The sequence below is a fragment of the Platalea leucorodia genome, assembly GCF_965183815.1.
Source record: "Platalea leucorodia genome assembly, chromosome: 4".
Lineage (NCBI taxonomy): Eukaryota > Metazoa > Chordata > Aves > Pelecaniformes > Threskiornithidae > Platalea > Platalea leucorodia.
Window position 1 is genome coordinate 72,624,596 of NC_138826.1, and position 12,927 is coordinate 72,637,522.

The 12,927-nt window shown below is 38.5% G+C and overlaps 1 protein-coding gene across 8 annotated transcripts in view; it reads right to left on the minus strand.

Moving 5' to 3' along the window:
* TCF20 (transcription factor 20) overlaps nt 1–12,927 on the minus strand; it is a 131,645-nt gene that overhangs the window by 14,428 nt on the left and 104,290 nt on the right. For all 8 annotated transcript variants that reach the window (XM_082310470.1, XM_082310469.1, XM_082310471.1 and 5 more), the window contains one exon: nt 498–591. In XM_082310470.1, coding sequence (XP_082166596.1) covers nt 498–591 — 94 coding nt within the window. The remainder of the gene's footprint in view (nt 1–497; nt 592–12,927) is intronic.

Sequence of the window (12,927 nt, forward strand, 5' to 3'; positions counted from 1 at the left end):
AATTTGACTTAGAGACTGGCTGAAATGCTTCTAAGGATGGAGAAGGAAGGCTGTGCTGCAAGTGGTACTGATGATTCTACAAACACTTTGCATTTGAAAGCATTACTATGACTATCCATAGGGGCCATTTCAGTAGCCCTGAAAGAGGAGATGTCTTTCTGGTTACTTGCACCCATTTAACAAAGGGTTTCTATTTTTCGCAAGAAAAGAGTGGTCAGTTCTCATATTGCAGCCAAATTTCAATCACTGTAGCTGCATTCCCCAAAACCAGGCTTTTGCTGCACTTTCAGGTAGATTCTTTTTCATTACAAGTTCCATCTTGTCCCAATGCGTTATTGCACACTGTTTATCTGATGCCATTTCTCACCATTTATATTACTGTATCTTCATAGAAGGTGAGAAACAGAGGGAATAAATTTCTGAAGTACCTTGGAATTATTTAGCGTCATATGTTTTGAATAAACATGAAATACAGTTAACATGTCATTTGTTCTTACCTGCATCGATGGCACATGGGTAATGGTATCGGAAGGAGCAGCCTTTGTTGTAGCAGCCTAAGGTGGCTCCTGGTTCCTGGCAATGGGAACATTTCTGAAAGGGAAACCAAGAAATGACAATGAAGACTGCAATCATCTTTCCAAACATCTGTATTTTCCTTGGAATTTTATCAACCACATTCCAGCACAAATTTCGAGTATCACAGTGTTAGATTGTATCTTTCCACACCATATAAAGAAAGGCCTTTTGAATAGGCAACAACATAAGTTCTTTCAAACAACAAACTTTTCAGCTGTCCTAACCAGGCAAGCCATACCAAATGTTCAAACCAACCATTCAGAAGGAACTTGAAACACTTCTCAAATCCGTTTCACTGGCCTATGTTTCAGTACCTGACGATGACATCAGTGTTAAAATTGGAGGAAAGGAGCTTTTTTGAATCTACAGCAGCTTTAAAATGAGAATTAGCATGACAAAGAATGATTTAGAAGGTACCATTAATGTAAAAGTAATTTGGTTACATCATTTTCATTATCACTAGCAGTCCAAGAAGATCAAGGCCACATTGAACATTTTTTCACAGGTGATCAAAAAAGGCTTACTGGGAGCAGGAGAAGATGCCATCAAGGCAAAATACCTCACCATCACAGAAATGGCACATCTCCAGAAGAAACACCTGCAGTGCTAGAAAGACGCTCATACATTTATTTTCAAAGTAGTAAGACTCATCTGATGACCACATTCAATTTTAATTTCTTAAATCCCATTATCTCATCTGGTCAATGATGTATTTAACCATATTATCAGACAGATGTGAGTGCAGCAGAATGAAAGCCACTCACCCATTTACTTCAGCCTGAATGACTTAAGGAATGACCTAAGGAAGAAGTAGGCCTATTGTGCATCTCATTCAGACAGCAACTTTATTTATTGAATGTATACAGTCAGTTATTTTCATTAACTAATCTAACATTCTGATGAAAGCTGATTTCTGACAGGTTGACATTTTTCCCTTCTAAAAAGAAAACAAGGCACATATGGCAGAAACCACCAAAGGCTAAGAGACCACTACTATTTAAAAATTAAAATGCAAATAGACTACTGACAAAAAAAGAAAAGATGACCTACAATAACTTTTGTGTTATACTTAAGAAACACAGGAATTTGGTTTTGCTGACGAACACAACCAACACCATAATAAGGCCTCGTATAACTGGTACAATTCACCTTGAGTTTAGGCTATAAGAATTTGTCTTTGGTCACTGACTGCACACAGAGAGATGATGACATGATCTAAAAACTCTTTTTCTATTGGAAAAGCTAGTGTCAAACTACACTTGCTCTATTAACACTACCAGCAAGCTACACCTGTACAGCACATAGAACAGATGTGCTCAAACCAGCAGTGCACCTGGCACTGCACAAAAGCATGGGCTTCTTTACCATATGGGGAGGCTCATATGCCAAAATGGCCACATCAGCTAGACCACACTTCTTCACATCCCTGAATAACATACATGTGGCAGTGGAGGTCTGCAGAATAGATGTGGCCAAAGATAACAGCCATAGCGAAGTTCCTTGCTCTGCATAGCAAACAGGGTTCTGGTTACAATATCTCAAAAAACACTAAGAATATGTGACAGTCATTGCTCTTCCTACTATTCTATGCTATGCAGAGATGACTATAGTTTGAATTTACATGATTGAATGAGGATGAAAGCAAAACTAGCTTCAGCCATAAAGCAGGTGGCCCTCTCCACATCAAAGCAGATGCAGCTAACAGAAAAGCTTGTGAGACATCAGTTCTCATGGCATCTACAACTGCAAGTCTTGAATACTGCCTTCTCTTTTCGGTTATGCCAAAGCACCCTGAGCCTGATCTTCAGCGCTCCCTATTAAATCGTGTCTATCTTCTAAGCAGTGAACGTGTATCACAACAAACTACTGCAGTATTTATGATGTAAGAAAGTGTCCCCGAAGCCTAGAAAGAGACACCCAAGTAGGTTATTTTTGCCTGTCAGAACATGAACTCTAGTTTCCAAAGGTTAAAAAAAAAAAAACCAAAACCAACAACAACAACAACAACAAACCCACCAAAAAACCAAAAACCAAAAAAACCAAAGCAGTATTTAAATGCACACCAAAAGATATGGACCTCTAGCCAAACTGCAACGTAATTCACTCTCTCATGGGAGAGAAACCAAGTTTCATGTATAGAAAACGTCTCTTCCTGGCTACGAAGTCAACCCTAGAAGAATGTTATGTACTGGCAACAGTCTCAGATTCACCTATGCCAAGTATTCACAAAGTGCAGCTTGAGGAGTTCTGAACCAGAGCTCTTTACCTGTATGCTTTATTCTCACTTTTAGATGTGGCTGACTGAGATTAATTATTCTAACAGGGGAGAACCCAAATTGACTATTCTTTTTGAACACAGATATGAATTTCTAGTTTTGTTCCTCAGAGGCATTCTGTCCTCCCCACTTTATCTCATCTTTGAAGTACCATCACACTGTTGCAACAGAAGAGGTCATTCTTCCCTGGAACACCATGTCCTGTACAGAGCAGTCACTAAGACATAGGAACTACAGCAGTAGAGATTAAACTGCAGCTGTGTAAAATACTTCTTAACACTAAAAAGGCATGTCTTAAAAGAGTGTGCTATGCAATGCAACTGAAAACAAGACGACCCCTAGAAAAATTTTTGATACTTCTCCAAATGTTAATTTAGTCTTTGAACTTATTCTTTGTTGCATCTAGCGTGGTTCATCTTGCTATTCTGAAACTTGCAGCAGAAACACGACACGCATTTTGACGAATTTTAAGCGTGCCTGTAGCATTCAGCTGAGAATGGGTACGGTATACTTTCAAATCGGTTGTAGTTCGGACTGATTAGGAAAAGTGGGTAGTTAAGATGCCAGAGCATGAGCATCAAGCCTTCATTTCCCTTTCTTTTAGTCTGCCAGACCAACTAGATTATTACCAAGGTTACCTGCAGTTACGCCCACAACAGCAATTCCCCACTGGACTACAATACCATTGACTGCTCAAGGCAGAGATCATCTGCTGCTGCTGGCTCCCCTGCTGCTGAACAAGTCTCCATTCTGGCAGATGCTTCTGCTTTTCACAAGCCACTGACAGTCTAATGGCCCCATTTCTTCTACCTCCTGGGACCCCCGACCATCTGCTTCTTTCAGGGGAAGCTGGGGGAACCACATACACAATAACTACTCTTTTCTTTCGAGTTCTTCCTTCTTGACACACCACAGAGTGACTGAACAAAGCAGACACCCTACAAAGCTGTATGGTTCTAAAACAACTTACGAGTCTATTACTTAATCTTTGAAAGAGACTATCATCATGTACTGCCACGTGGTTTCCAAATATATCCGGGTGTTTCTAGAAAGACAGAACAAAGTGATTAAAAAATTTCTAGATGGTGTCCGTCGTCTTTTGCATGACATCACTGCTGTGCCTTAGAAGACAAAAAGATGCATAGTCCCTGCTAGTACTTTTTGTGGCTTTCATCACAACCCTTACCCTTAAATATTTATGTTTCAAAACAAAAAGAAAATAAAAGAGGTACACTACAACTAGAAAACATTCTAAAACAAAAATAAAAATCACAGAACCTCATAAAGGAAATGTGTGAATTTGGCTTAATGACCACTAATTGTTCTCTTTGGTCCATGAACAAATTTTCACCCAAACTCCACCATCCTGCAGCCATTCACCAGCAGATGGTAGCAGCCTGCTTGTCACTTGTAAAGGAATTATAGCATTCTTAGCCAGGGAAACAGCACTCAGGCTCTCATGGGAAGAGAAATTCCTTTTGCTCAGTAAGCAGCCTGCTTAACCTCCCCTGCTTGAAAGAGCTGAAGGCTGGTACTTGGAGCATGCTCCCAATGGGAGGTGCCAATGGATAGTAATCATTGCCAGGCATCTAATCAACTCCTGGCTTAAATTAAAAAAGGAAAAAAGGAAATAAAAAAAAGGAGAGAAAAAAAAAGACCACACAGTGAAGATTGATTCAGAGGTCCTATCTCCACAATTCATCTCTGGCCACAAGGCACATATATCTCACTTAGAATAGGCTGCAGAGACTGAGAAGTGCCATTTAGAAGAGACACTCCATCCCTTGAACTAAATTATCAATAGTATTAAAGCCAGATACATTGTCTCTACCTCTCCACACTATTAGCGGCCCATTTCTTCCTCGCTACAGCTCATCATTCTCTGTCTACCAAAATGAAGTAACACCCAACCTGGAAGTAGGAACAGTAGGGGGACAGCTACCACAGCGGCAGCAGAGCCATTCCAATTAATTCAAAATACTAGAACATCCACTAGCTATATTTCTTTTGTTTTAAGGGTTTTTTTTCTGCTGCAATTTGTATTCCTTCATTGTTATAAGAGTAAACTCTTCTGACAACACACTGCTCTAAATGTAATAAACAGGGGTGTGGCTTCTGGATACCTTTTTTTCCCTCCCGCAGATTTGTACCCAGCTCCACATAGGTGTTAAAACATAAACATGTCCTGAGCTACCTACCTTCCTCCTCCCAACCAAGCACAAGCTCTTTGCCTTGTGAAAAATAGTGTCCCAAGCAAAACACACACCTTAACTTTTCCCTTTGGCTCTGCGCTGAGAGAGAGATGTCTTTGTCTAGGAGTACTGGAATCCCACAGTCGACAGGGTTTTGCTGGTGGGAGGACGGGAGCTGCCAGACTAGCCCTTCCAACATATTCTGGGCAGCAGCAAGAACAGTTGCTTAGAAGCAGAAATGAATTGTTTCTGCCTAACACTAATAGAAGGTATTTTCAGATTATTCCTCCACTGTCTTTCTTGTGGAATAACTGCCAAAGCAGTTTAAGCAAGGACATTCACAACAGATGCAACTGTATCACATTTTCTACTGTCTATAATCCAAAGTCTTTTCTTGCTGATCAGTTGCTTCTTTCAGTTTGCTCACCTGCGCCCCACGCTCAGGCCTCACTCTAACTTCCTCTCTTCCAAGCACCAGTTTTTCCTTTGCTCTCTGTTTTCTTCCCTTTTGCTTTGCTTTCTAGGTATCTCCTTGTTTTTCCCCTTCTTGCATATCAGTGTCAAGAATGCATAAACAGAATAAAATGGAAAGCAACAACTGAAGGTTACTAAAAAAGGAAAAGCAAGCAAAAAATGAAATATATGTGGCATTAATTATACAGGTACAAGTCTTCAACTTTACATGTTATATGCATTTTTCATACTCTCTCCTTCATCTGTTTAAATTATAAGCTTTTAGGAAAATAATTGCTTCTGTATAATTGCACTGCACAAATGCAGATGTAAGATAACGAGGATTTCAGAGTCAGCTGCAATATTAGGAAGGAAGGCCTTCTGACTATTTCTGATTAAACAGTTGGCAGGCTAGGCAGCAGCTCAGATTTAATATCCAGGCGAAAGGGCAACAGAAGCAGCAGGCAGCCGCATTCTCTTTCCTGGAAAGCAGGATGTAGAGAGGCAACTTACTCCAAAAAGCTATGAGGAAAATTAAAAAATAGTTGTACCATTTGCTATAGGAGAAAGGAATAAGTGATTCTGGTAGACTGCTGCAAAAAGGGATTGAAATGAAAAAAGAAGGAGGGCAGACATTTTTAGGAAGTAGGAGAGGACAACAGCACTTTCACTCTAATGTGCGGATACTGGTTAATGAAAAAATTTGCTTATGTGGCTGGGACTAGAGATAACAAGCAGTACTGAAGGATACAGAATTATTAGTTTCCATTTCCTGTCAAACAATTTAAGTTCTCAAAAAAAACAGGCACAGAGTATCAGAAAAATGAACCCCACAATTAAAAAGATAAAAATCCTTTAAACTCGCATTGTTAAAAGGCATCTCTTGCCAATGATGATATACTCCTGTAGCAAGCAAATAAAGTAATAATAAAGGAAAACAGTCAATGAAGTAAAACTGGGCAGCTATCTTCAAGTCAAGAAACTAGGGACAAATGTAGATTCCAAGATTTCAGCAAACAGACAAATCAATGATCTGGAAGATGCTATACTAATAAAGCTGCATTAGGAAACACAGTAAAAAGTCAGAACTGCAGTGCTGCACGGGCTGCCGAAGCACAAAGGGAAGCTGCAGCTCAAAATGGATGGCATGGAAAAAAACAGAAGAAATACAAGAACCGAAAAACGTCTTAGAAAAGGGAAATCCTATTCAATATATACAAAACTCATTAAAGTACAACAGAAGCACTTGAAATGAAGAACAGAGCATTCTATTTCCCTCAACTCGAAGGAAAAAAAGAGAAAGTAACAAGCACAGAAATAAATGGTTAGTTTTGACAAGGAATGGTTTGCCAGCAAAAATTGCTAAGTTCCTATGCAGACACTTAAGCTATTCAACTGTACTTATAGAGACTCTCAAAAAGGGGGGTGAACAATAAGGTGTGAAAACTTGTGAAGTTTGTAAAATTATCCAAGGTAGCCAGATCTCAAACTGATGGTAAAGAGCTGCAAAAACATCTCACAATCCTGGATAACTCTATGATAAAATGGAGATGAAAATTAACGTCGTTAAGTGCAAAGTAATACACATGGGGAAAACATTTTTGCCTATGCATATACATGACGACAGACTCTAAATTAGCTTTTACTACTCATGGGAAGGCATTAGTAGTCATCCTGGACAGAAACATCATGCAGTCCCTGCCACCACAAAAAAAGACAGCCAGAATGTAAATTGTTATTAGGAAAAGAAATCAATAATGAAAACCAAATCTTCATTATACCTATCTGTTACTTTAGTAGTATCCTGACATCTTAATATTGTGTGTGGTTCTGGTCACCCTATTAATAAAGGAATACGACAGATCAGGAAAAAAATAAACAGACAGACCACACAGATAACTAGGAACGTAAATAGCTTCCACAGGAGAAAAGGCTAAGTATTTTGGAAAAGAGATAACTAAAGGGGGACTGAGATCTACAAAATCAAATATGGTGTGCATAAGGGAATGATTCTTAGCCATTTCCCAAGACTTCCAAGAAGGAAGAGCAAATAATAGGTTTAAATTTAAAATAAATCAGCTTTTTTTCCACACAACAAATAATTAAACTATAAAAGTCATTGCCAAAGAATGCTGCACTGGCCAACAGATAAGCGAGTTCAAAAACAGATTAGACAAATTCATCAAGGATAGATATGCCACTGTTAAACACAGTGATGCGAAAGAGACTAGTCTGAAGTTGTGATTGCTGAAAGGAGGAAGAAAATATGCAAGTAGCACTCTGTACATGCCTGGTTTACTACACATCTCTGAAGATAACTGCTCCTTGCCCTTGCTGGAGACAGGACACCACAACAAAACACACTTTTGCACCTGCCTGGAATGGCAGTTCTTTTGTAGACCAAGAGATTTGATTGTGAAATTCCACAATGAACAACAACAAACCCCCATGATTATTACAAAGAATGTAGGCACCCAGAAATTATACGGTTAGCTTACAAATTTTTAAGACTCTTCAGTCTTACGTCCCTAACAGGAAGGCTGAACTGAACTGTAACACTATATAAAAGGACTGAAATTTGATCTAAGCGATAAATTCATGCTCACTACTGCATACAAGCCTAAGTGTTTCATTCACTCAGTGGAGTGATCAAAGGCTTAAATGTGCATGAACATACTCTAGGAGACGAGACTGGTGAAAAGCTGAGAAAGTCATGGAGGAGGATGAACCCTCCCTGCCTCTCAAACAATGGAAAGAGGAAAAAAACCCAAATGAAATAAGGACCAAGCATAACTGAACCAGAATAGAGGTTAGATACCTCAAGAGTAAACTGATGGTTAACTAAAACAGATTTAGCAAAATTGACAAAAAATAGTAACTTTAAATGGCAATGAAAAAAAACATGTTTAATTTCAAATTAAGCAGGCTAAGTGCACACCTTTATAACCATTTCATATTTTAAAAGGAATATTAAAATAATACATAGACTACCAAGTCCAAGAAGAGAAGAAATGCATAAATCTTGTTTCCTTTGATGACAAAGAGCCGCCCTGAATGAGAGCAACATTTCAGACAACCACTTACAAGTATAGGGATTTGAATTTGCTAAAGCATGCAAGTCTAGCAGAAAAAAATCATACAGTTTATGTTATCTTGGCTATTCATTTGGGGAATTAAATGTGCAACAATAAGTGCAATTTAGTTACGAAAAGGTCTGAAAGATAGAAGAGCAGACTTGAAAGAGGAAAAAGAAATTCAAATTTTCAAGCAGTGATTATGTGATAAGGATATACAGAGTTGTGGGAACAGCACCGTCAGCAAGAGAGAGCATTTACTCCAGTTGCATTTTCTGCCAGTACTAATTTCTTTCCTTGGGTACTGATTACCTTGGCTACTGATTACAGGAAATATCCAAATATATGGTGAATTTCTATTTAGCACAAGGTCTACCAGTATAAAACAACAGCATACAGTTGCCTTAAAACAAAGCGACATCACGACCATAAGGGAAGAGTTTTTGGATAAATTAAATAACTACCAAAAGCTCTCCCCTGTAAAGCAATACCTTTGAATATCAATGTCTGGAGTGACATAAAAAGGAAAACACTGACATAAACAAGAAAATGCAATAAACTCAAGGAATTTGGTTTCAAGGAGGCAAACTGCATGATGGAACCAGTTCTCCTCTAGTCAAAGAAAAAAAGGAGATGATGCTTAGTATTTACTAAAAGGCTCAAAGAAAAAAAAGGTCTAGTTCATTAAGGGCACAATCACTATGTTATTAGTGGCAGTAGATTCAACAGAAAAAACCTTTGTAATTAAAAATAATGAAATGCTTTTGAGCAAGGCAACCTGTAAATGGAAAAGATTTTGACAAGATATTAAATACCTACACAACCTGGCAGGAAAAAGGGTGCAGCACAAATCCACTCCTGTCAACAACTCAAAGACGTGTAACATTGGACAGAAATAAACCATTTGTCATTATTTGTAATAACCTGTGCAAGCCCTCATCATAAACAGAGCCCCACTGTGCAAGACACTTTGGTAATACAGAACAAAGCATTGGTGGATGCAAAGGGATGAAACAGGAACGGTGGGACTGAGCCAGCAGCATTGGGCAGAGTCCATGACAGCAGCGGGCTAAGCAAAGCATATCCAATTGTTCAGCAGAAATCCCAGATAAGAAGGGCTTTGAAGAAATGCGTGAAGGAAAACAAAGGCAAACGTGTGGGGTTTTGTAAGTGAGGTACTTCATTTAGGAAATTATAAAATTAGCCAGGATGCACTGATTGGAAGTAGATCGTAAGTTCTTGAAACTGAGATAAGAAAAAGAATCAGGATGAAAGCAGATAAAATAATGACGAGTAAATTATATTTGATGCACAAGAAAAGAGGACGCCAGCAGATGCATGTGAAGGAAGTAGGCATGTGAAAATTATAGTTTAGAAAAAAAATTTTTGTAACAGTATTTCAAATAGACGTTTACTCATTAGTAAGAATACCAATTCTTAAATTAAGGTCTAAAGAGCTGCTCCTACTGTGCAGTCAAAATATATTCCAATGCAAGTAAGGATAGGTGAAAAAGGCATAATCATCTTACTGGAAAATGAAGAACTTGTCTCTCTAGAAAACCGGTAGCAAATAAAAATACTCAATACTGTTAAAGAGAGAACGAGAAGAAGACAGCTCCTCCAGAAGGCTGCTGAAGCAGTAGTTGGCAGCAGAGCTATAATAAGGAGTAGCAAAGCGCACACAAGTATTCCTGAGGTCAGTGGTGGCTGCTGCTACCACCCAGGAAAAGCAGCTGAAGATGAGCAACAACAGCATGTCAAATGAATCCAAGAGAAGAGGTAAAGGTGCAATGCTTGAGGAAGGAGAAACTCCTGTAAGTCAGTACATCTCTCTTTAGTGATAAGCTGTCAAGTAACACATCAGTGTTAAAAAAAAAAAAAAAAAATTGAAAAGAAGATACAAGCCTACAAACTACAGCAATAAATAATCAATCACAGTTGAGGAAAACTAAACAAATTAGTAACACACATTGATGAAATGACCTCAGATACAGAGGAGGTGCTCTATGTAAAATAATGTTTGCTGGCCAAAAATTTGAGTGGGTTTAAAGAGGAATATGTTATTTCACTATTCAATAATCATCAGGGAAAAAAACCTACAAACCATAATGATATATGTGCTGCTTAAACAAACTGCCCATTACAATAATAGCTACTTTTCATGAATTCTGAACAGAATTTATTCAAAAATATCTAGGGTCAGGAGGCTTGCCAGAGACACACGACACAGGAAAACTTCGTATGAGCTAGCAGAAGTTTAGAAGTGGCAGCAAATATAAATAGCAGCAGAAGTCCAAGGCCGGATGGCATTCCAGCTGGATATTACAAAGCAGCTGAGGTAGTGTCAGTAGTTTCCTTAAAGGACAGACTTGATGTTGTTCTCCTGGGGGGAAGAACTTCCTCCATCTAAGTATTAAAGAGCTGTGTGGTTCTCCCCAGATTGGGGGGGGGTTGGGGAACCCCCTAATGAAGATTTTTTTTGGGCTCAGAACACTGCTGAATTGTGATAAAGGCAATAACATTATCTGATTATTTGCAAGCCACATCTTCAGTTTTCATAAATCTAGATCAATCTATACTAAGATAAAAAGGACTGGTATGAGCCACAGACTACTAGAAATAAGTCACTGTGCAAGATCTAAGAGAAATTTCAATCTTCTTTCACCTGAGGCAGAAATTGAAGGATAGAGGCATTTCTGTTTTGTTTTTCATTTATTCTACACAGGCACACCCTCTTCTCACTTCTTATTCCTCCGTCTTCTGAAGGCTGTAGCCCAAAAGCAGAAGTGTAAGTCAGCAGTAAAGTCTTCTTTGTTAGACAGCTTCAGAGACTCGGAACAGAAAATTCTTCTTTTGGCATTACCTTTGAAGCTATTTGTCCAGAAAACTGAATTTACTGATAGCTCTTCAAAACTCCTGTTCCCCAGGAACTGTCTCTGCAGATTTCTTCTTAGAGGAATAGTACCATGTGGCACCACTAAAGAATCCTTATTCTCCCCAATGATAATGTGTGACACTTCAAAGGAGGAATAATTAAATTTAAGTATAGGAGTTAAGACTGCATTAAAACCTCGTAAAATAGTTTTATGTACCTATAATGTGGGTACTGGAATTTTCCTAATCTAACCTAAACAATTCCCTAAAATTAACATCTAAAAAAAATTTTTGTTTTCTGGAAAGCATTGGTTATGCATTGTGTCAACCTTGACATTTTAGTGATTAAATTTAACCTGAAGAGTCATTCCCCCAGAAAACACTTAACAATTAAATATAATAATGAATTTACATATGGTACCAGTACATTCAAGTTAGGATCTTCAGCATTTTAACTTTCTAGAAGAAAAGAGAAAGCTAACATCAGATGAACACATAACAAAACATTTTTATTATCTTCTGCTGACCTGACTCTAAATGATACATGAACAAACTTTAAACTTAGCTTCCTCCCATTACATCTGTGCAACTAAAACATGCAACCTTGTATCAGCTCCCTAATCTTCCAACTTAATTGAGAACATCTGACAATTTAAACACATACTGTACTTTCAATTTTCAAAGCACCCTACAAATTTATCTTAATGGTCACAAAATAAGCAGTTTTAAATCCTAAATTACAGAATAATTAACTGACTTATCAAAGGCCACATAGGGAATTTTTAACAGCGCAGGCACAAAGTCTGAGAAGTTCACAGCTCTCAATCCTGAACTCAAGTACACCAAGTTGCCTTTCCCTCCCATCTTCCCCCACCCCCTCTTTTTTTCCCCCCTTCCCTTTTAAGTTTCACATCAAGCAGCAGTGTCCCTTAGAGAAAGTCCCCATTTCAGAGATTCATGCCAGGACACCCTCCTCCTTTTCCCCCCTCCCTTAGTAGTAAGTCTTTTATGAAGCTGGACAGTCTCCTTTAATCATCAATAACTTTCTGAAACTTGGCAAGCGTGAGTTCTCAGTAAGAATAAAGGAGTCAGAGATGCAAGAAAAGCTGCAATTAATAGCAGTATAGTGCAAAGTACCAACAAAGCCACATTTTGTGAAATGATAAGCCATGAGAAAAAGACAAACATACAGCTGAGTTAGAACTAAGAGACCTATGCATAAATCAAAAGAAAACATGCAAGGAGCTAGAAAGAGAAAAAACCCAATCATTAATAAGTAAAGACTACACAACCAGTTTTTAACATCTACCTTTAATATTTTCCCGAAGAGAAGGAAAGCTTAGGACACAGACAACAATTAGCTGGTTGAGCTAAGACTTAAGTGTATCTATGCTACGATCGGTTGTGCAACCAGACCTCGGCAATCTATTTTTACCACTGGTAGCTCAGGTACTGGAAGAGCGCAGCTGCAGCACGCAGAGC